Consider the following 25322-nt stretch of genomic DNA (forward strand, 5'->3'; position numbering starts at 1 on the left):
CTCCACTCGGGGCAAGATTGATTGATTGTGAACGACAGGCAAAATTCCAAAACAAAGTGCAGTTCCCCTTTAAACCTGGATGTAATTTCGGTCCAAGTGTGGCAGCTGTGATGGTGACCTGCAGCACGGTCATGCCACCTGTGCCGAGTCAGTTGGCCGCTGTGCTTTGTGGGTCAGTGTAACTTTAGGCCTGTTGTGTTCTTGTGCTTTGTGGGTCAGTGTAACTTTAGGCCTGTTGTGGTTCTTGTGCTATCTGACCCCACAGATGACCACACAAGAGTGCGACTGCAGCTGCTCGACGGAGAGCCCCACTCAGACTACATCAATGCCAACTTTATTGACGTGAGTACGCACATCACATCACACACACACACACACACACACACACACACACACACACACACACACACACACACACACACACACACACACACACACACACACACACACACACACACACACACACACGTTAAGTGTTTGCTTTAATCACACAACTTAATAATTAAAATGTACACAATCCTTTTCACTCTTGTCCACATTGAGGTGACAAAAAAACAGAATACATTACTGAGCTCAAAGTAATTAGTCACATAAAACACAAATAATGTAATATAAAAACTGTGCTAAATAAAAACAGATTGCTATGTTGTCGTCTGTTGTTTATTACAGATAATTGGTTCCGGGCCTTAATGTGGTAAACACATTTCCAGGAAGTAGGATTATCAATAAAAAATGTATATTTTCACAACATAACAAAACTGTCTACGACCTTTTAAATATGTTTTTTATATCATTAGAGCCCTCTAGACATGCAATAACAGCCATATAGTCACCTAGTAGCCTTGAGTGTGTTCTACTGTAGATTAAAGTACTCACTGGTAGCCCGGAGGATACTCTAAGCCAGGGGTGTCAAACATACAGGTTTTATCCGACCCGCGGGATGAGTTTGCTAAGTATAAAAGTTAGACACATTTTTTTAATGAAATAAACTGCTGTTTTAAATGTGTCCACTAGATCAGTGGTTCCCAACCACCGGGCTGCGGCCCGGTACCGGTCCGTGGATCAATTGGTACCGGGCCGGGCCGCACAAGAAATAAAAAAAATAAATAAATAAAAATGTTGTTTTTTTTCTTTTTAAAATTTTTTTTTTTATTAAATCAACATAAAAAACACAAGACACACTTACAATTAGTGCACCAACCCAAAAAACCTCCCTCCTCATTCACACTCATTCGCACAAAAGTTTTGTTTGTTTCTGTTATTAATATTTTTGGTTTCTACATTATATATCAATACAGATCAATACAGTCTGCAGGGATACAGTCCGTAAGCACACATGATTGTATGTCTTTATGACAAAAAATACCCCAACAACCCCCCCCCCCCCCCCCCCAGTTACAAAAAGGTTGGGGACCACTGCACTAGATGTCGCAATAGCAATTATTTGTATCTTTGTAGATGATGCTACATATGTAAAAAAAAACAACAACAAAAAAATGAGAAAACTACATAAATAACATCCTCTAATTTGATTTTGATAACATTTTTTTATCTTGATAGATTGGAGATTAACACCAATGATGACTGATGAACATTATCACATAATGTATTCAGAAAATATAAACAACGACGAATAAAGATATAATACTATTAATCGCAACATGTAAATGTAAAAAAACAACATTATGATTTGTACATTTTCAGAATGTGCTTGTTCTATTTTTAAACAAAGAAAAAAAATCTGAAGTTGTCTTTATTTTTAAGTTATCGTGCCTTGATTTTACCAGTCCGGTTTCTCCATGTGGCCCCCGATCTAAAATGAGTTTGACACCCCTGCTCTAAGCATCATTGCCATGGCAGTCACCTGGCCAATACAACACGACCACTACCTAGAAATAATTCATCACATCCTGGGTAATTCCTCTAAATTAGAATTAGGCTTCCATGTATCTGAATCCACGTGCGTGTCCCGTGTTGTCATTCCACATCGCTCATGTCAAAGGCTCAGCAATGTGGAGTGGAGCTGATGATGTTGAAAATGAAGTGCATCAACAGAGTTCATCTCCACTTAGCGTAGCCCAGACAGCTACTGATATCTTATAGCAGTCTTGTAAGCATGAAGTGGTGCGCTGATACTGTTACGTCTCACATTTTGTCTCACGCCAAAGTTTCACCAATGCTGAAATGTCTTATTGAAAAGGCAGGAGTTCAAGATGAAGTGCATCAAAAAGTTGTTCTGGCAAAAGTTGGTCAATTTAACCGTCGCTGTGAAGATAGCGCCATGTTGTTGTTAGCATTGTTCACCCTTAACCCGGAAGCAAAAGTCCCGCTTTTTAAATATCTTTATCGATCACCACAACACAATATTAGAACATTTTAATAGTAATACATGTAAGACCTAATTCAACACTCAATTTGGGCAAAACATATGTGGAATATGCTTTAATATTTGTTTGTTTTTCAATATGCTATGTAGTGAAGCTGCGATATTTGAAATGTGATGTGTCGAGGGACAACTGTAACCTCAAATATATAAAAGGAAGAAAAGCCAAAGCAATGTGCAGGACAGATTGCTTGAGAAAAATAGAAGTAATTTTTTGCATTTAATAATACCTGGGATTTATATAGCGCTTTTCTAAATACCCAAAGTCGCTTTACATGTGTGTGTGTGTGTGTGGGGGGGGGGGGGGGGGATTAAAACAACTTTATTAGGAAAAGAAACTAAGAAAAGAAAAAAGAAAAAAATAATAAAGAAACACCAAGGGCAGGGTCAGTTTGGAAAGGCTAATGTGAAGAGGTGAGTTTTTAGGGTGGTTTTGAAGGTAGGGAGGGAGGGGGCATCTCTGATGTGCCTGGGGAGAGCGTTCCAGAGAGAGGGGGCAGCCACGGAGAAGGCCCTGTCGCCCCAGGTTCGGCGCCTGGTCTTGGGGACCTCCAGGAGGCCAGCATCACTAGACCTGAGGGAACGGGACGGGACGTGTGGCTGGAGGAGGTCAGAGAGGTAGGGTGGAGCCAGGTTATGGAGTGCCTTGTAGGTGGTGAGGAGTATTTTAAAGGGGATTCTGTATTTGACAGGCAGCCAGTGGAGGTCATGAAGGACAGGTGTGATGTGCTCTCTGGAGCGGGTTCCGGTGAGCAGGCGGGCAGCGGAGTTCTGGACATATTGCAGTTTATTGAGGGTTTTGGAAGTGATGCCATAGAGGATGCTGTTGCAATAGTCTAGCCGGGATGAGATGAAGGCGTGGATGAGGGTTTATATTTATACAAATTAATTTACTGGAGACGCAACTTTCTCAATTACACAATAATGTGCAATCTGCAACCACTTTATCTGAAACTGTATTGTTTACTTTCAACTAGGGTTGTACGGTATACCGGTATTAGTATAGTACAGCGATACTAATGAATCATATTCGGTACTATACCACCTCTGAAAAGTACCGGTACCCACCCCCCGCGCCCCCGTCGTCGTCACGTCATGTCATTGCTGGTTTACGAGCAGACGAGCATGTTTGGTAGCGCACAATCACGGAGTACCTACAAGCAGACACCGTGTGTAGACAGAAAAGGGAGAAAGGACGCATTTTGGCTTAAAAACTAACAATAAAGGTGAAGTTATAACACTGAAACACCCTCAGGAAGAGGTGCTTTAAGACATGGCTAGCGAGCTAGCGACGAACGTCCATTCGCAGTTGGCAGTGTTTTAGCTACTTCTAAATCACTAATCCTCACCTCCATGGCGACAAACAAAGTACGTTTCTTACAAGTATCATCCCTGCAGGACGAGGAATAGCTAAACATGCTTCACTACACACCGTAGCTCTCCGACGTCCTTAATATTTTTTACAAAATAATAGAATGATAAATGACATAATATGTTACTGCATATGTCAGCAGCTAAATTAGGAGCCTTTGTTTGTTTACTTACTACTAAAAGACAAGTCGTCTTGTATGTTCACTATTTTATTTAAGGACAAACTTGCAATAAGAAACATATGTTTAACGTACCGTAAGATTGTTTGTTAAAATAAAGCCAATAATGCAATTTTTTGTGGTCCCCTTTATTTGGAAAAGTATCGAAAAGTACTGAAAAGTATCGACATAATTTTGGTACCGGCACCAAAATATTGGTATCGGGACAACACTACTTTCAGCAAACACTTGTGTTCTGGATAAAAAATATACAGCAAATAAGATCCCAAAATCCCCAACTCGTCAGTGTTTTTTTTAAATGCGGTTTGTAATGAAGCTACTTTTAATGAGGAAGGTGACAAGGAAGGATATGAGGAGGAAGTCCGAGATAGAAAACAAACGCTGTCTTGGAAATGAGAAAATTAAAACCCTTACAATACATCCCCCCAGCGATAATAACACAATTCTCTAAGCGTCTTTTTTAATGAAAATGTGAAAGTGATAAACGTTTTCATCTCTGTGAGACTCCACGTCTGGTTGGGAGACGTAAAGATGATGAAGGCCAGGAAGATGATGAGGACGGACGGTCGTTAGCCGCGTGGTGGTCACTCCCACATGGCGGGAAAATGAAGAGCCCTGCTATTATTTAATTTGATGTTTATGCATAACAACAACTTTGACTTATGCTGCTGGGAGGAGTAGGAGGACGAGGAGGAGAGAAAATAATTCAAACAAGAAATAGACAAAGGCACAATGTTAAAAAATGATGTTTTAAATGAAAAAACAAGACAATTTTCAGTAATTTCTTCCATTTTTCAGCCCACACACGATGAGGTACAACAGAAAACAGTTTATTATAGTAGCACCCAAACATCGGTAATAACAAAAGTGCTGGCAACAAAGTACAAAAACTATAAAAACCACAGACGGAGCTTTGGAAAAATCTAAATTGATGGTTTAAGGCCGGCAATCAAACAAGGGGAAGGAAGCGAAGCAACAAGACAATTCAGGAAAAACGAGGAAGAGATAGAAACAAAACCTTCTTGTAAACGTAGACAATAAAAAAGACATGCAATACAAAACAAGTAATCAATCACCCAGTGGAGTATTTGTAGACCTGCCTTGATGTTCCGCCGACAGCAGGGGTGTCAAACGTACGGCCCGAGGGCTGGATCAGGCCCGCAAACAGGTTTTATCCGGCCCGCAGGATGAGTTTGCTAAGTATAAAAATTAACCTGAAATTTTTGAATGAAAGAAACTGCTGTTCTAAATGTGTCTACTGGATGTCACAATAGCAATTATTTGTATCTCTGTAGATGATGCTACATATGTACAAAATAAACCACATGATGTTAGTACATCAGTCGAGGAAAATGATCAAACTACATAAATAACATACTGTAATTTGGTTTTGATATTATTTCTCTATCCTGATAGATCGAAAATTAACACCAATGAGTTGACTGATGAACATTATCACATAGTTTATTCAGAAAGTATAAATAACGACAAATAAAGATAGAATACTATTAACCGCAACATGTAAGTGTAAAAAAACAACAACAAAATTATGATTTGTAAAATTTCAGAATGTGCTTGTTTTTATTTTTAAACAAAGAAAATAATCTGAAATTGTCTTTATTTTTAAATTACCGTGCAGTGATTTTACCATTCCGGCCCACTTGGGAGTAGATTTTTCTCCATGTGGCCCACGATCTAAAATGAGTTTGACACCCCTGGCCTACAGCCATTGGACAAAACTATACTAAGTGCATAACACAGGAAATCAGTAAAAGCACGGCTGAACTTGACAATGGGATGTGTTACAGTACAATATATACATTGGAATAGTATAATATCAAATGAATTATATCATAGCAAAGTATTTTTAGTCCAGAATGTGAAGTACATAGTGGGGACTGCAGGTGACATTCACACCACTGTGGAACTTGTGGAAGGAAGCAGAAGGTGAGACCAATTTATAATGTCTGCTTTTGTTGTCTCTCTCAGGGGTACCACAGACCCAGACATTACATTGCCACACAAGGTAATTAAAGTGTGAGTGTGCGTGTCTGTGTGTGTGCGTGCTCTATGTGGGCCTTTTGGGCCGGATGCTATTACCTCAACCTCCTAAATTTAAACCGCCTTATAAAAAAAGCCCCTCGACAAATTTAAGAGGCCATTACCTCGAAGCTACCAACTGCTGTCAGCTATTGATAGTGTGTGTGTGTGTGTGTGTGTGTGTGTGTGTGTTGTGTGTGTGTGTGTGTGTGTTTTTGCGTGTGTGTGTAAGTCATGTGCTTTGTGTGCTTAATTTGGGATTTTTTGTCTTTTCAGGAACATTTTTGCTAAATTTTTGGCCATAACTTTGGTTTTGTTAGTACAAATGAGAGTTTTATTTTCTTTTTTTGATTTTATGTTTTATTTCGAATGCTGTCATTGATCAAAAATACACTAGGAAACATTTTTAGCTCCTCAGGAAGTCAAGTGTGTAAAACATTTTTGGATTCATATATTTGTGTACCTTTTTTTTTGCTCTAATCACTTACTTTTCTGTCCGAAGTAAAAATAGAAAACATGTCATATTTTGTTTTAACCCTTTTGAATGCCCATTTGCACTAATTTTGTCAAGTTTGCATACAATTAGTTATCGTCCGTACAGTAGATGTTACACGGCTGGGGTAAAGATCAGGCCCAAATATAAATAAGATCAGTAATACAACTTATTTGCATTCATTTTTGTTGTTTCTAATCTCAGGGTTTCAATTTGGAGAGAAATGGTATAATTAAAAAAATAAAAATAAAATAAAAAAAATAAAATGTACAATTAGATGGGACAATTTTTATACCCTCTTAACTCGCTGAGAGTTTTTTTCTTTCTGGCGCCACTTAACTGCTATTAAATGATGTATGCCCCATGGGGTTCAAATGTGTGTGTGACTTATGCATTCAACACAACAATGTAGAACAACTTGTTAAGTCTGTTTGTGTGCGTTTCTCAGGTCCCATGCAGGAAACTGTGAGGGATTTTTGGAGGATGGTGTGGCAGGAGAACTCAGCCTCTATCGTCATGGTTACCAACTTAGTGGAGGTGGGCAGGGTGAGTCACTAAAATGTTGTTGTTGTTTGGGGTTGTTACAGCACATCAAGTAGCTGTCAAGAATGATAAATAATAACATTAGTTCAGTTCAGTTCAGTTTCAGTTTATTTCGAACATACATAGGATACAATGTAACGCATCACATATTTCTAGTTGTTTCATTGCAGCATGTCCGAAAAGGAGTAGGAAGAAGCTGAGCTTATTTAATCCTACCCCTTTTCATACCATTGCAATTTTATCCCATTTCCTTGTTCTCTGTAACAGAACAGTAAATAAATAAATAATTAATAAATAATATAGCATAGTAAGTAAACAAATATTAAATACATGAATAATCTTTATCTCAAAAAAAAAAAAAGTGATTATGCGATTAGATTTTGAAGCAACACTGGTCTTATCATAGCAACGTTACTGTCAAGCTGTTCTTGACTGTACTTTGGAAGTCCAAACTTATAATTAAATTATGCTTAAACTCCTAAATCAGTTACTGTAAAGAGAAGGGCTCGGCAAAATGGCAAAAAGAAAAGAAAAATATGAAGATTTATTTTTACATAACTCGATCTTGATTAATCACGGTCACTTTTTGTACTATTGTTTTTAACCTGCCAGTTGTAAAGCATCTGTACTAAAAACTAAATACATTTGAGATTATTTGAACAGTTTACTAACATACTGAGTAAATAAAGCAATTTAAATAAGATCAACATGGAAAAATATTTAAAAGTTTACTTAACAAAAAAGCACAAATATCATATAAGACGGTGAACTACTTTATAGTTCTGAGTGCAGCGATACAAGACCAAAAACATTTTTTAAAAATGGCCCTGTTGGGGACAATAATACATAACGGTCAACATTTGCATTTCAAAATATGGTATATTTCCCATATTTTACATGCCATGACCTGCATACTAAATTAACCAAGCTATAACGACATTGTTGTTATGAGAGCTAACACAAAGGAACTACTTTTCTGGCGTAGCGACACATGGCCTTGCTCACACTGCTCCTCTGATCACTAGCGAGTAGCCAGCTATTAGCTACTCGCTAGCCTTAGCTGCAAATACATTGGTTTACCCGCCATAAAATAAATAAGAAGAAGCTTGACCTTCACCTTTGAGGTAGTAAAAGTAAAGGTTAGGTTATGAACCGTGCATCTCATATGTATAGTAAAAGGTTGAACCAATACAATTGATACTACAGTAGGGAAGGATGGGTGGATCTTGTGTGAGTGGAAATTGGGGAGGCGGGGAGGAGGTTAAACATTTTGAATGCAGTCCGCTTAAAATTATGGAAAGTGCCACCCTACATAGCAACTGATGCCGTGGTCAAAGTGGGATATGGCACAAAACACATTTAAAGATGTTCAACAATCTACTGCCATCTGCCAGCTTAAGTGGATAGTGCGGCCCCCAATTTGTCACATTTCCTGTGTCAGGTAAACTGTGACACATGGGGCCATATGAATCCCCTTCCTGTTGGATATGGCTCGCAACTTGGCTGTCAAAAAATGGAACGAAGCATAAAACCAGACAACATCGTTACCAAACATTTTTTATCTGAGAAGTGAGGATTATTTGGAATTTAGCAGCTCAAGGAGAGCACAAGTGCTGAAAGATACAACCATCAGTGGGCATCCCAGTGAGAGCAGATATTGTCAGTCACTGTTTTGTGTTTCCTTTTTGAAACATTTAGCAATACTGCTGTAGTGACGTGCAGTCATGGGAGGCAGGTGAGGCGGGGCCTCATGTGCCATCATGAAAAGAAAAAAAATGTAAAAAGAAAAAAAAAAAAAAATTGTTATATGTATCAAGTGATTATACTATAAAGTTATTTTTTATTAAACTTCACCAGTTTTAGATTATTTTTATTAAAAATCGCTGAATTTTCACATTTGCCGTTTAAATACTGAGAAGAGACTTGCGGTGAGTCAGCAGCCAGTTGAGCCTCACCATGGATTGCGCAATGACTCGGCTAACTGCTGGCCTGCTGTGCAGTGAGACCGTATTGCTATATAAACTATATTATCCATCCATCCATTTTCTACCCCTTGTCCCTTTTGGGGTCGCGGGGGGTGAATTATATTATAAATTTCTATATTTTAGTTAGCTGAGGTATATAATGTACAGTGTATTTTGTCAACAACTGTATGTGTGTAACGTATTTCTTGTGCTGAGCAATGATAAAACGGCTGTGAAGACGCACTGGGTGAGGCACGCCTCATGGTGGTAGAGGGCGCTGGTGATCCCAGGTATCATTCTTGCGACTACTCGGCTGCAGAATAAGTGACAACAAGCAGCAACAATTAGCAAGTCAAGTGCAGCGGCAGCAATCGTTTATTTTTTCCTCTCGCCTAGACTGGATTACATATCTAAAATAAAACAGTTTTCTAAACTGGACTTTCAATCGAAGCAGGAGGTAATATTTAAAGGAAGATCTCCATCGAGACAGAGAGACTTTTAAAACTGAAGAAAGATAAGGAAGACTTCTATAAACAAGTTATCGATGCTTTTATTCAGAAGGAGCGGCGCATGGACTTCATTTATAAGTAAAGGTAAGACCATAATAAAGTTTTTTTTATTAAATGTGCTTTTTTGTGTGCTACAGTTTGTATGTGTAAATAATGCTGGTATGAGCTTTTAAACATAACCCGTTAACTGCTGCCAATCAAATGGTGAATAAGATACTCTTTAGGGTTCATATGTTTGCAAATCTGACTGTGATGAAGTCAGTGCCTCACCAGCCATGAACCTCACCGCACGTCACTGCCAGTGCTACATGATAACACTCCAAGACTCTCGTGAAGTCTGTCATTAGTTTTAGCAAACACATTAAGTGCTCTCTTTGCTGTTGTTGTTGACATAAGTAGTTGTTGCTATGCACTCTGTGAAATCCGTGCACACAGGAAATAAGTTACAGTAATGCTTTAAATGAGCATAATACTGTAAATATTGCATCTATATTATATATACTCACAGCATGTTTTCACTGGTCTTTATAGGTGGAATAGATCGTATTGTTGCGCTTGTAGCGTGAAAGCAAGACAACTTGAAGTATCGTTTGACACACAAAAACATGTGCGTCATTTATTCATCAAAGACGAGAATGAATGACTCCTAACATCAAGCGACTCAAAATGGCGGTCACAACAAACCCCCACCTTTAGGTGAGTCTCCTGACGGTCACTTAAAGGGGCCGCTCTGAAATACTCACTCTTAACTGCATATATGAATGCTAAGCAAGAACAACATTGTTATGTTCACATTCGAACAATGACAGTGAATAATGATGACTGTAGAGGTTGACCTCTAGTGGGTTCCTCGGACCACCACATACAGTGTTGTACCCTGAAAGTGGGCTCTCGTGGCAGTTTTATTTTTATCAATGTTGAGAGCCGTTTGCTTTCCAGCAAAATGTCCTTTTCTTTGTCCGTGTCGCTCTCTCTCTCTGGCTCCCATTGCCACTCCACCCCGTGTCTCGGTCCGGCTGCTGCTAATAAGGGCGACAGGTGATTAGATAACAAGGCCCACCTGGGCCATCTACTCATCTGTCGCTGTCTTCGAGGCCGGTCCTTGCACACCCCGTTCCACGGCAGGCCCGCAGGCCACGCCGCCCTCCACAATGACAAAGTCAAGTAAACAGGTGTGGTGAATTATGTCCTTAAAGCAGCTGCTACAGTATCCCCATTACCTGCATTGTCAGCAGTTTTTTACTATTAAGAACACAGAGAAAAGAGAAAGATGTGTGAGTTCTTGTTTCACATAAGCTATGTGGATGATGATATTATAATATATTATAATTATATTCAATTATGATGCTACATACTTTACACTGTTAACATCATTGCTACTTGCAAATATGCTTTACTATCAATACAGATAGGCATCGAAGGAAGGGACAGACAGGCTTATTGGGAGGGGGATGTCTCAATAATGACACCACTACGCTGCTTAGTTGTCTATTTCAAAGGAGCAAATCTTCTCACAGGTTTCTTTCTTTCTTTCTTTTTTCGAACATGAACACACTTACAGCATAATACATCACACAATTTCATATAATTTCTCTTTACGTCATGTCCGCAAAGGAGTAGGAAGAAGCAAAGCTTATTTAATCCTACCCCTTTCCCACTTCAGAGCGTTGACAGATATATACATTCATTTACTGACTTCTTTATGTAGCACAATGACATCCGTGAATGATTAATACAGCAGTTGTGTAATATATAATTAAGTCAGTCATGATACACATACTGAGATGAAGAATATCTTATTTTCAATAAGGTTGAACGTGTTTCTCATAATTCTTCTTCTTTGTACCTTTGAAGCACTATTAACTTGAACAACCTCTTAAACTGGATCATATCAGTACAATGTTTAATTTATTTACTTAATCCATTCCATAATTTAATTCCACATGCAGATATGCTAAAGGTTGTAAGTGTTGTACGTGCATACACATGTTTTAAATTAGATTTTCCTCGAAGGTTATATTCCTCCTCTTTAGTAGAGAATAATTGTTGTACATTCTTGGGTAGCAGGTTATAGTTTGCTTATTAAATAAGCATTTGCTTATTTGTTTGATCGGGCATGAGGCCAACGTCTAATTTTTAATTTCACTTTTTACTTTCACTTTCCTTTTGTGTGGCACGCTGCTACCAGAAGGCGCTGCTTCAAACTTGCGGGTATATAATAGAGGTTAAAGTTAAGTTAAGTTAACTTTAAAGAACAGTTTCCCCCCTTTGGTGTAGTGACCCGCGACTACGTATTACGCGCACGTTATTACAGTCCTCCTTTGTCTTTTTGTACACTTTCATGGGATTTCGTTTGTCACCAGAAAAAGCCATAACAAAGACTGAGGACCACCTGTATTTCCACAATCCTCAACTGATTCAAAATGTTCCACTTTTTCCCCATAATTCAACATTTTCCTTACAGTATTTTAGTCAAATTTAGTTCAGTCACGGACTTGTCCAGGGTGTACCCCGCCTACCGCCCGAATGCAGCTGAGATAGGTTCCAGCACCCTCCACGACCCAAAAAGAGACAAACGGTAGAAAATGGATGGATGGATGGATGGATAGTTCAGTCACGCAATTTTTTTCGCTACGTACACAAACGATAACAAAAATCAAAACCAAGGGAAGCTTCAGGACGCACCTGACTGAAACTAAGTGGGATTTGTAGTCAGGTTGTTGGTATCCGTGGAAACGTGGCTGTCATGTTCATGTTGTTGTTCCTCATGTCCACTTCCTAACCCCGTCTGTGCAGGTGAAGTGTGTGCGCTACTGGCCCGATGAGACCGAGCTTTACGGCGACATCAAGGTCACCTTGGTGGAGACGGAGCCGCTGGCCGAATACGTCATTCGAACCTTCACCGTCCAAAAGGTAAGGCATCGTAAAGAGATCCTTTTTGCGAGACACAGGCTGGAGTTGGACTTATTTTCATGTTGGTCGTGCTTAGCAACGAGGAGCTAACAACAAGCTAGCGGTTACCGTATTTCCCGGACTATAGGGCGCACCAGATTATAAGGCGCACTGCCAATGAATGGTCTATTTTTGATCTGTTTTCATATATTAGGCGCACCAGATTATAAGGTGCATTAAAAGAGTCATATTATTATTATTTTTTCTAAATGGAAACACGTCCTTGTGGTCTACATAACATGTAATGGTGGTTATTTGGTCAAAATGTTGCATAGATAATTTTTAACAGATCATCTTCAAGCCGCTTTCTGACAGTCGCTTCAGGATGCACCGTTTTGTGAGCGGTCTTATTTACGTGGCTCACCTTGGGCAGCATCTTCTCCACGTCATCTTTGTTGTAGCAGTGTAGTGTGAAAGGACGGGAGTGGAAGAAGTGTCAAAAGATGGAGCTAACTGTTTTAATGACATTCAGACTTTACTGAAATCAATATTGATTGATTGAGACTTTTATTAGTAGATTGCACAGTACAGTACATATTCTGTACAATTGACCACTAAATGGTAACACCCGAAAACGTTTTTTAACTTGTTTGAGTCGGGGTCCACGTTAATCAATTCATGGTAATAACGGAGCAGCATCTCCTCATCCGGAAGCAACAACACCAGAAATGTGTCCCGTGAAAAACCGTCCGATCGAAACTAATAACTAAAGTTCCTTGGGTGAATAATGTTAACTCACTACACCGGTATGTTTTAGCGCTTTCATGTCGAGTTTACTGACAGATATAAGTAAGAACTTACACTACTTTATATTACAAATGGTAACAGCGGAGGATGAATGTCACACAACAAGAAGATAGAGAAAAAGAATAAGCTTATCAATTACAGTGTTGGCGCAGACGTGCACACTTTTTCAGGATTTATGCAGATCCCAAATACAGATCAGCAGGTACCAGAAGGTAAGAAAAGTTGATTTTGCATAATATTGCGAAACAAAATGCCAGATAATGTCTTACCTTATACACACACCATAATAATACTTGTATGTTAAAGCCGTCAAGTGGTGCGACTTCATAGCTTACCAAAGTCGTACTAAAACATTTTGATAGATTTTTAAGCGCAGTGTGTAATGTTCTATATTTTCAATGGAGCATATAAATGTTGGTGTTGTTAACTTGAGACGTATTGCAGTATACACATATATCTTGTGTGTGAGACTGCCATCATATTGCAGTCTACATGTATCGCTTATGTATGACTGCCATCTACTGGTCACACTTATCATCACACCATGTACCAAATAAAATAGCTTCAAGGTGGGTAAGCTCAACCAAACGTATTCCTTACATTAGGCGCAACGGGTTATAAGGCGAACGGTCGAGTAAAAAAAAAAAGATTTTGAGTCCGTCTTATAGTCTGGAAAATACGGTAGTCTGTTTCCAGCGTTATTACTTCTGGTGTCAGTCATCCTCTTGCTTATCCTCCCTAAGATGCCGCCATGACAACTGCTGGCTGCCGAAATGCGAAGGCGGCGTTCGTTGCAGACTAAGTCAAAATCAACACAGTGTGTTTTTCAGGAAAAGTGTTAGAAGAACTCCAGCTCGTTACTTTGCTCACTTTCCCTCCCACACTTGCCGTGTCACGTCGCTCTCCCGTCTTCCTCGCCGCTTGCCTCCATCCTGTGTTCGCTTTTCCTCCTTAGGCACGCCAAAGCAGCTTACGGAGACATGTCTCACAGTCCACGCTGTCAGCTCGTTTAGCACGCCATTAATCCCTATCACCTCTCTGTGTGTGTGTGTGTGTGTGTGTGTGTGTGTGTGTGTGTGTGTGTGTGTGTGTGTGTGTGTGTGCATGTGTGTGTGTGTGTGTGTGTGCACGTGTGCATGCCAATAATATTTGAAAGGAAAAGCGGATTTGAAACTCCAGTGAATTTTCTTCTTTGTGTGTGTGTGTGTGTGTGTGTGTGCGCGAAATAAAAAACTGAGTTGCACAACAAAAATAAGCTAATGTGCAGGTTCGTCACCCCGTTAAGTAGTTTTAATTGCACGGAACGTGGCGAACATGATCTTAATGAAAAGGTTTATTAAAAGCAAATCCTAGGAGATTAAGGGAGCAGGAGAATGTGGCAGAGTGAGACGCTAAGAGGGAGAACATCTTTGCAAATGAGCCGTCAGCTTGTGAGAAGGTCAAAAGACATGCTTGATTTTACTGCTCTTGTGTGTGTGTGTGTGTGTGTGTGTGTGTGTGTGTGTGTGTGTGTGTGTGTGTGTGTGTGTGTGTGTGTGTGTGTGTGTGTGTGTGTGTGTGTGTGTGTGTGTGTGTGTGTGTGTGTGTGTGTGTGTGTGTGAAATGATTCAAGGAGAAGCAGTTTATAAAAAGGTGCTTTATATTAAAAAATACATTGCAAAACGAAGCATGTCATTTTTCAATATTTTTTTTTTTATAAAGGACATTTTTATTTTGTTTTAATTCCTCGATTCCTCAGGGTCTGTGTGGAGTTTGCATGTTCTACCCGTGACTGCGTGGGTTCCCTACGGGTACTCCGGCTTCCTCCCACCTCCAAAGACATGCACTTGGGGATAGGTTGATTGGCAGCACTAAATTGGCCTTAGTGTGTAAATGTTGTCTCTCTATCTGTGTTGGCACTGCCTTCTGCCTGGGATAGGCTCCAGGCCCCCCACAAGCGGTAGAAAATTGATGGATGGATGGCCAAAGTGCATTAGTATTAGTTCCCCATTTCTACTCAACAACAGCGGCACACTGTTTCCGTCTTATATATAGTCTTATAACTTGAAAGTATGAATGTCAGGATAAAGAGTATAGTGATAAACAATGGTAAAACTTTCCACAATTACTATTACCATGTTAAATTAAAATTATTGTAAAACCGGGATTGATAATACTTTGATAAACTCATGGACCGGCAACACTGCTCCCTTAAATAAGGGAAAAGCAAGCGAGCTCGTTTGCTTGACACTCAGCATCAAGGGTTGGAATTGGGGGTTAAATCACCAAAAATGATTCCCGGGCGCGGCTACGCTGCTGCCCACTGCTGCTGCTCACTGCTTTCTCACCTCCCAGGGGGTGACCAAGGGTGATGGGTCAAATGCAGATAATAATTTTGCCACACCTCGTGTGTGTGTGACAATCATTGGTACTTTAACTTGAACTTTAAATGCTATTATGAAAACAAGAGACATTAATGTTTTTCTCTAAAAAAAAAAAAAGATATTACCCAATCTAAACTTGTAAAAACACATTAATGTCTGGGCGACTAAAATATTTAATTGTGCACATTAAACCTTCAGGCTATGCTGTCTTAGACAGAGCAATCAATTAATACTCAAAGCAATATGACAACAGGAAGATAATTTGTGGGACATAAACGGAATGTGACTCACACAATACGTTTTTACTATCATTAAATAAAAAATTATAAATTAAAATGGAAGAAGATAAACATATTTAAACATTCAAAAATAATATAGCTTTTAAGTCGTCAGAACACTATTATTATGAACACATTTCTTCTTCCAAGAAAGTATATTGTATGGCCATTTATTTATTGTATTTATTATTGTAAATGAAACATGGTTATAAGTGTGTAAGAGTTCAACAATGCCGTGATAATAATGATAACCATAAAAATGTTGGTGACAATAACCATGATATGAAATGTTCATATAGTTGCATCCCTGCTTGAAAGTGTCTGACCAGAAAATACCTTTGGTAGAAATTAAAGTCACACGGGAAAAAAATAAAATCTGTAGGATGTACGGTAATAAAAACTGGCAGCTCAGTCACCGGAATTTTACATTAAAATTTACAGTGGTTTGTAAATCAAAAAACAGTACTACTTGTTGTTTTTGCGGGAAAATTCTGCCATTCGGCCAGTCTTATACTGTAAAATCTACTGACTTTTTATTACTTCAGTATCAATCAAAGCAATCAATCAAAGTTTATTTATATAGCCCTTAATCACAAGTGTCTCAAAGGGCTGCACAAGCCACAACGACATTCTCGGCTCAGATCCCACATCAGGGCATTGAGAAACCTTGGAGGGGACCGCAGATGTGGGGACCCCCCGCGCCCCGGGCGACCGGTGTAATGGACGTCGAGTGGATCTAGTTAATAGTGTGAGAGTCCAGTCCATAGTGGGGCCAGCAGGGGATCATCTTGAGTGGAGATAAGTCAGCGGCGCAGAGACGTCCCCAACTGATACACAGATGAGTGGTCCACCCCGGGTCCTGACTTTGAACAGCTAGCGCGTCATCTGTGGTCACCTAATAATCTCTCCACGCAGGAGAGGGGGGAAAAGCAGAAAAGAGACGGCAGATCAACTGGTTTAAAAGGGGGGTCTATTTAAAGGCGTATACAAATTAGTTTTAAGATGGGACTTAAATGCTTCTACTGAAAGTAAAAGTCGGAAAGTACCTATATTGTACTTAAAGGCCTACTGAAACCCACTACTACCGACCACGCAGTCTGATAGTTTATATATCAATGATGAAATCTTAACATTGCAACACATGCCAATACGGCCGGGTTAACTTATAAAGTGCAATTTTAAATTTCCCGCGAAACTTCCGGTTGAAAACGTCTATGTATGATGACGTATGCGCGTGACATCAATCATTGAAACGGAAGTATACCATTGTATCCAATACAAAAAGCTCTGTTTTCATCGCACAATTCCACAGTATTCCGGACATCTGTGTTGGTGAATCTTTTGCAATTTGTTTAATGAACAATGAAGACTGCAAAGAAGAAAGCTGTAGGTGGGATCGGTGTATTAGCGGATGGCTGCAGCAACACAACCAGGAGGACTTTGACTTGGATAGCAGACGCGCTATCCGACGCTAGCCGCCGACCGCATCGATGATCGGGTGAAGTCCTTTGTCGTTCCGTCGATCGCAGGAACGCAGGTGAGCACGGGTGTTGATGAGCAGATGAGGGCTGGCTGGCGTAGGTGGATAGTTAATGTTTTTAGCATAGCTCTGTGAGGTCCCGTAGCTAAGTTAGCTTCAATGGCGTCGTTAGCAACAGCATTGTTAAGCTTCGCCAGTCTGGAAAGCATTAACCGTGTAGTTACAGGTCCATGGTTTAATAGTATTGTTGATTTTCTGTCTATCCTTCTAGTCAGGGGTTTATTTCCTTTGGTTCTATCTGCAGTTAAGCCCGATACTATCACGTTAGCTCCATAGCTAAAGTGCTTCGCCGATGTATTGTCGTGGAGATAAAAGTCACTGTGAATGTCCATTTCGCGTTCTCGACTCTCATTTTCAAGAGGATATAGTATCCGAGGTGGTTTAAAATACAAATCCGTGATCCACAATAGAAAAAGGAGAAAGTGTGGAATCCAATGAGCCCTTGTACCTACGTCAGAGCGAAAAAAGATACGTCCTGCACTGCACTCTAGTCCTTCACTCTCACGTTCCTCATCCACAAATCTTTCATCCTCGCTCAAATTAATGGGGTAATCGTCGCTTTCTCGGTCCGAATCGCTCTCGCTGCTGGTGTAAACAATGGGGAAATGTGAGAAGCCTTTCAACCTGCGACGTCACGCTACTTCCGGTACAGGCAAGGCTTTTTTTATCAGCAACCAAAAGTTGTGAACTTTATCGTCGATGTTCTCTACTAAATCCTTTCAGCAAAAATATGGCAATATCGCGAAATGATCAAGTATGACACATAGAATGGATCTGCTATCCCCGTTTAAATAAAAACAATTCATTTCAGTAGGCCTTTAAATGTACTTAAGTGTCAAAAGTAAAAGTATTTAAACAAAATGTGGAACATCACTTGGGATGCACCAATCCACCTTTGTTATTAGTGTAGCATAGGTAAGTACAAAGTAAGAAAAAGAAATGATGAATACAAACATAGTTTGATGAGATTTGGACAAGGTGGGACTGCTTGACATCATATGTCATATTTGCAAGGACAAGGGTGGCCAGCTGAGTCAAATATTCTCATGATGTAAAATTGAGTTTGATCTTAAAATCTTAAAAGCCTGCTCAGTGGCCTTGTGGTTAGAGTGTCCGCCCTGAGATCGGTAGGTTCTGAGTTCAAACTCCGGCCTAGTCATACCAAAGACTATAAAAATTCGACCCGTACCTCCCTGCTTGGCACTCAGCATCAAGGGTTGGAATTGGGGGTTAAATCACCAAAATGATACCCGAGCGCAGCCACCGCTGCTGCTCACTGCTCCCCTCACCTCCCAGGGGGTGGAACAAGGAGATGGGTCAAATGCAGAGGGTAATTTCACCACACCCAGTGTGTGTGTGACTATGAGTGGTACTTTCATATAAATGAATGTTTGAGATGGACAAACACTTTTCAAGCGTAAAACGTACACAGAGAATATCTGCAAGTTGTGGACGACAGAGCAGACAGAGGATTATTAGGAAGCCTTTGGTAATGTTTCTTTCTGTAACTATAGAGACATATTACTATTATTAGTTAAATTTGTTATCATAATGCTCATGGTTATCACCTTATCCATCTAGTTCAGCCCGGGACGGGGTTAGGAGTGGCTGCCATTCGAGCAAATGACCTTGTTCTTACCTGAAGTGAGAGGACAATAATCTCTTCTTTTAGGACCTGCTCAGTCTGCAAGTAGAATCAATCCTAGTGAATTATTGATGAGGAGGCGAGCGCCGGTGTAGATCCACTGGGATCCACGGAAAAGATCACTTCCTCTGCTGTCTAAAAGAGGGGGAATATATCACGGAGATGCAGCAGATCCACTGTATTGAAATAATAAATAAATACAATTCAAAAAATCACTGTAATGCAGGTTCCATGAATGTAATCATGTTTGTCGGATAAACATTAGAACGTCTCTTCATTGGTTAGCAGTAGTGTTGTCCCGATACTAATATTTTGGTACCGGTACCAAAATTATTTCGATATTTTTTGGTACTTTTCGATACTTTTCCAAATAAAGGAGACCAAAAAAATCTGCATTATTGGCTTTATTTTAACAACAAATCTTAAGGTACATTAAACATGTTTCTTATTGCAAGTTTGTCCTTAAATAAAATAGTGAACATACAAGACAACTTGTCTTTTAGTAGTAAGTAAACAAACAAAGGCTCCTAATTTAGCTTCTGACATATGCAGTAACATATTGTGTCATTTATTATTCTATTATTTTGTCCACATTATTAAGGACAAGTGGTAGAAAATGAATTATTAATCTACTTGTTCATTTACTGTTAATATCTGCTTACTTTCTCATTTAACATGTTCTATTTACACTTCTGTTAAAATGTAATAATTGTTTATTCTTCTGTTGTTTGGATTAGTTTTGGATGATACCACAAATTTGGGTATCAGTCCGATACCAAGTAGTTACAGGATCATACATTGGTCATATTCAAAGTCCTCATGTCCAGAGACGCATTTCCTGAGTTTATAAACATAATATACATTTAAAAAAAAACGAAAGAAGATGTTGTGATGCCAAAAGATATCGACATAATCATAGTAATATGGACTAGATACGCTACTGTACTTGGTATCATTACAGTGGATGTCAGGTGTAGATCCACCAATGGCGTTTGTTTACATTTTGACACCTGTGAGCTACGGTGTGTAGTGAAGCATGTTTAGTTATTCCTCGTCCTGCAGGGATGATACTTGTAAGAAACATACTTTATTTGTCGCCATGGAGGCGAGGATTAGTGATTTAGAAGTAGCTAAAACACTGCTGTGGCTGAACTTTAGCCGCTAGCTAGCTAGCCATGTCTTAAAGCGCCTCTTCCTGAGGGCGTTTCAGTGTTATAACTTCACCTTTATCGTTAGTTTTTAAGCCAAAATGCGTCCGTTCTCCCGTTTCTGTCTACACACTGTGTCTGCTTGTAAGTACTCTGTGATTGTGCGCTGCCGAACATGCTCGTCTGCTCGTAAACCAGAAATGACACGACGTCACGACAATGGAGCCGCGGGGGGGTGGTGGACAGGTACTTTTCAGAGGCAGTATAGTACCGAATATGATTCATTAGTATCGCGGCACTATAGTAATACCGATATACCGTACAACCCTAGTTAGCAGCATTTTGAACTTTGTCATAGTGTGAAGCTGACAGCATCACCTGACACGTTAGCTGACCTCAGGAAGTTAACATCCATCAAACACTAACACGTTATGTCCCTGAATCTGCCATCAAATTCCAAAACAAATTATATTCATGTCCTGTTTGAGGCGCCATGCTGGAAGTGAGTCAGTCATCCTTTCAAGTTGAAACTTCCCAAAGGAGGTCTATCAGGAGATCCAAGAGATTTCTTATCCGCGTGCTAAATGAGACAAATGGACCGCACTGAGTCGTCATGTCCTTCATTAAAGGCGGCCATCTTGCCATCCAAGGGAACTATTTCAATTTCATTATAAGTCAGCGTGGCTCCCAGAGTCCTGCTGAACGCTGATGGTCCTCCAGACTTTCCCAGAAGGGCCATAATGGGCTGTGACTGATGGCATCTGCAGGACGGAATCTCTTTCTATTCATGAGAAGGATATATTTTTTCAAATTATTTGAACAGGTTGAGAAATAAATCAAATAATGAGGTCTACTCCAAAAATGAATCCAGTGTTTATTTTTTAAATTAAGAATGTCAAAGTTAATCATGGGATTAACCACAAAAAAACATTGCAATAATCACGTATGAACACTGATTAATCACATATTTTATTTTGACCACGCATTCTCCTTGACTTCATGGTTAAAGTTAAAGTACTACTGATAGTCACACACACACACTAGGTGTGGTGAAATTACCCTCTGCATTTGACCCATCCCTTTGTTCCACCCCCTGAGAGGTGAGGGGAGCAGTGAGCAGCAGCGGTGGCTGCGCTCGGGAATCATTTGGTGATTTAAACCCCAATTCCAACCCTTGATGCTGAGTGCCAAGCAGGGAGGTAATGGGTCCCATTTTTATAGTCTTTGGTATGACTCGGCCGGGGTTTGAACTCACGACCTACTGATCTCAGGGCGGACACTTTAACCACAAGGCCACTTAGCAGGCTTGGTGGCACAGATTTTTTTCACAACTAACTTTGGTACCTGTTGGTACCTGCTGTTGTGTATTTGGGATCTGCATAAGTCCGAAAATCTTAAAAATCAAACCATGGAGTCTTCCGCTAAACTATTCATTAGGAATTTGCCCGATTTGCAAAATGTTTCCCATGGGTGACGTCAGCGGATATGGTAAAGTTTTACCCCAAGACGTGTCCGCCGTTGTGGTCCAACGCTGTAGTCAATTAGTTCCTATTTTTGTCTATCTGCTTGTTGTGGGGCAGACTGGCTCGTACATGCACACGCATCCTAATTAATGCAAAGTAGTGTATATTTCTAACTTATATCTGTCAGTTGACCCTACATGGAAGCGCTGAAAACTACAACAAAGATGGCGGGGAGAAGACACTGTCGAAGTGGAGGCACGTAAAAAAGACAGCCAACAAAATGTGCATCCTGAAAAGTTAGTCAGAAAGCAGCTTGAACATGATCTGTAAAACATAATCTATGTAAAATGTTGTCCAAATAACCACCATTACATGTTATGTAGACCAGTGGTCCCCAACCACCGTCCTTTGATTGATTGGTACCGGGCCACACAAGAAAAAAATACAATAAAATAAAAAAAGTTGTTTTATTTATTTATATATTTTTTTAAATTAAATCAACATAAAAAACACAAGATACACTTACAATTAGTGCACCAACCCAAAAAACCTCCCTCCCCCATTTATACTCATTCACACTCATTCGCACAAAAGGGTTGTTTCTTTCTGTTATTAATATTTCTGGTTGCTACATTATATATCAATATAGATCAATACAGTATTGCAGGGATACAGTCCGTAAGCACACATGATTGTATTTTTTTATGAAAAAAAAAAAATATATATATATATACCATGCCACCCCCCCGGTCCGTGGGACAAATTTTCAAGCGTTGACCGGTCCGCAGTTACAAGAAGGTTGGGGACCACTGATGTAGACCACAAGGAAGTGTTTTAGATGTAGGAAAAACAAATCAAATTACCTATTTAATGGTAAAGATGAGTGAGAAGACTGACTGGTGTGCTCGGTGACATAGTTCACTTCAAAATGAACCCGTACAGGACTTTAGATGAAACTGTTACAGTTTTTTTGCAAAGCAAAACGTGAAGCGTGACCCCAGGATGCAGAGACAACAGGCGTAGCGCAGGTAAAAATGTATTTAAATGGGAGCAGAGGAGAACTTATGCAGTTAGGGAGTGCACAAACTGCATATACTTGTTGAGGTAGCAACAAACAATGATCCGACCCAGACATAGGAAGCAACCTGATTGGCAACCAGACACAGGTGTGTTCCAACTGCTAATCAGTAACAGGCGAGGCAGGCATTGCTCGGGCCGGAGGTTAAGCGGCAGGAAATGAACGCACAGAGAAAGTGGAGATAAGAAAACAAGAGCATTGGAACAGGAACAACACCAATCACAGGAGAATAAACACGAGTCCAAAAACTGCCAAGGAGGGCCATGGCAGTTACCACGGTTTTTTAAACAAATGCATGACGTGCATTCAAGCTTTCAAGTTTCAAATTTTTCCTTAGAAATTAATGGACAGTTATTCAAACTTGCACATTTCCCACAATTCAAAGATTCCGCCATCAACACATTCCACTCATCCTCGAAAGTCAAGCTAACAATTTTCAAAGTTCCAAAAATGCCTTGCAAGCTTTGCGTCATCAAAACATTCCACTTACTCAGGACATTCATGCTATCTATTTGTTACATCCCCAAAATTCTCAAATTTTCCATTTTTCCATGACACTTATTCTCTATTAAAAACGTGTAACAACTTCCACATTTCTCAACCGATTCAAACTATTCCTAAGTCAGAGTGCTTCTTGCTAATGTTAGTCATTCGTTAGCATGCTAATTATAGAAAGCTAGCTTTTTCACTCATTTTGCAGGTATTGTTAGCATTTTAAAATTAGGGTTGTACGGTATACCGGTGCTGGTACTGTATCGCGGTACTAATGAATCACAAACGATACTATGCTCTGTTTGAAAAGTACCGGTTCCCAAGCATGACGGCGCATTGTCAGTCATGACTTGCTGGTTTTGTGAGCAGAGGAGCATGTCACGGAGTACTTACAAGCAGACACAGTGTGTAGATAGAAAAGGGAGAACAGACACATTTTGGCACTAAACTAACAATAAATGTGAAGTTATAACACTGAAATACCCTCAGGAAGAGGTGCTTTAAGACATGGCTAGCTAGCTAGCGGCGAAGGTCCATTCGCAGTCGGCAGTGTTTTAACTACTTCTAAATCACTAATCCTCGCCTCCATGGCGACAAATAAAGTAAGTAAGAATCATCCCTGCAGGACGAGGAATAGCTAAACATGCTTCACTACACACCGTAGGAGGATACGATAGCTAACCGCTAACAGCAAGCTAGCACCCTGAATGTAAACAAATGCAATTGGTGGATCTACACCTGACATTCACTGTAATGATACCAGGTACAATAGCGTATCGATACTACTATGATTACATATATATTTTTCATTGTCTCAAAATCTTTTTTCCTTTTTAAAAAATTCATATTATGTTTATAAACTCAGGAAATATGTCCCTGGACACATGAGGACTTTAAATATGACCAACGTATGATCCTGTAACTACTTGGTATCGGATCGATACCTGTTCTAAATGTGTGTATCATCCAAAACTAATGTAAAGTATCAATCAACAGAAGAATAAGTGATTATTACATTTTAACAGAAGTGTAGATAGAACATGTTAAAAGAGAAAGTAAGCAGATATTAACAGTAAATGAACAAGTGAATTAATAATAAATTTTTACAGCTTGTCCCTCATAATTTTGACAAAATAGAATGGAAAATGACACAATATGTTACTGCATATGTCAGCAGACAAATTAGGAGCCTTTGTTTGCTTACTTACTACTAAAAGACAAGTTGTCTCGTATGTTCACTATTTTATTTAAGGAATAAATTGTTCTTAGATTGCAATAATAAACATATGTTTAATGCACCGTAAGATGTTTTGTTAAAATAAAGACAATAATGCTATTTTTTGTGGTACCCCTTAGTTAGAAAAGTATCGAAATACATTTTGGTACCGGTACTAAAATATCGGTATCGGGACAACATTAGTTGGTATGCTAGCGCAGTCAAACTAATTTGTCAAGCGTGTTTGAAACCAAGAAGAACATTCTTTAAAAAGAGCGAGCAGACCATCTGGTTGTGTTGTTTTTCCAGAAGGGTCACCATGAACTCCGAGAACTGCGACAGTTCCACTTCACCAGCTGGCCCGACCACGGCGTGCCCTGTTACGCCACCGGACTGCTGGGCTTCATACGCCAGGTCAAGTTCCTCAACCCGCCTGACGCCGGGCCCATTGTTGCTCACTGCAGGTAAAACTGCCACATTTTCTCCTCTAATCTCTCATGTCTATTCATCCGCTCTATTGTCTAATGCCACACCTCCTCTCACACACATAAACATAAGCTTTGACATGCCAGTTGTTAGCAAAAAAAGTGCTGTACTCTATTTACCACGTGTCCTTCAGGATGTAATCCAATAGTTTGTTATTACTTACATGCTAATGACATGCCTGAACTGGATTCTTCAATGCTGTCATCGCTAAACATCTTTTGGAGGACAGTGACTAATCAGTGAGACTATTTGCGTGACATATGGTGACAAGTGTGTCAGCAAGGGGAGGACTGAGCTTTGACATACACAAAGATAAATGTCTTAAAAGACGCAGTGTTCCCCTTGGTTTACAGCTGTAGGGGTCAAAAACACACACACACAGACGTGTGCTGCATAGCCGACTGTAATGCGATTGCTCCTCAACAGTTACAT

The 25322-nt window shown here is 39.8% G+C and overlaps 1 protein-coding gene across 11 annotated transcripts in view; it reads left to right on the forward strand.

Annotated features, from left to right (window-relative positions):
• Window positions 1–25322, forward strand: part of ptprt (protein tyrosine phosphatase receptor type T) — a 541100-nt gene that overhangs the window by 475890 nt on the left and 39888 nt on the right. For all 11 annotated transcript variants that reach the window (XM_062050776.1, XM_062050836.1, XM_062050792.1 and 8 more), the window contains 5 exons: window positions 266–342; window positions 5923–5959; window positions 6915–7012; window positions 12279–12395; window positions 24714–24868. In XM_062050776.1, coding sequence (XP_061906760.1) covers window positions 266–342; window positions 5923–5959; window positions 6915–7012; window positions 12279–12395; window positions 24714–24868 — 484 coding nt within the window. The remainder of the gene's footprint in view (window positions 1–265; window positions 343–5922; window positions 5960–6914; window positions 7013–12278; window positions 12396–24713; window positions 24869–25322) is intronic.

Source organism: Entelurus aequoreus, linkage group LG01, assembly GCF_033978785.1.
Source record: "Entelurus aequoreus isolate RoL-2023_Sb linkage group LG01, RoL_Eaeq_v1.1, whole genome shotgun sequence".
Lineage (NCBI taxonomy): Eukaryota > Metazoa > Chordata > Actinopteri > Syngnathiformes > Syngnathidae > Entelurus > Entelurus aequoreus.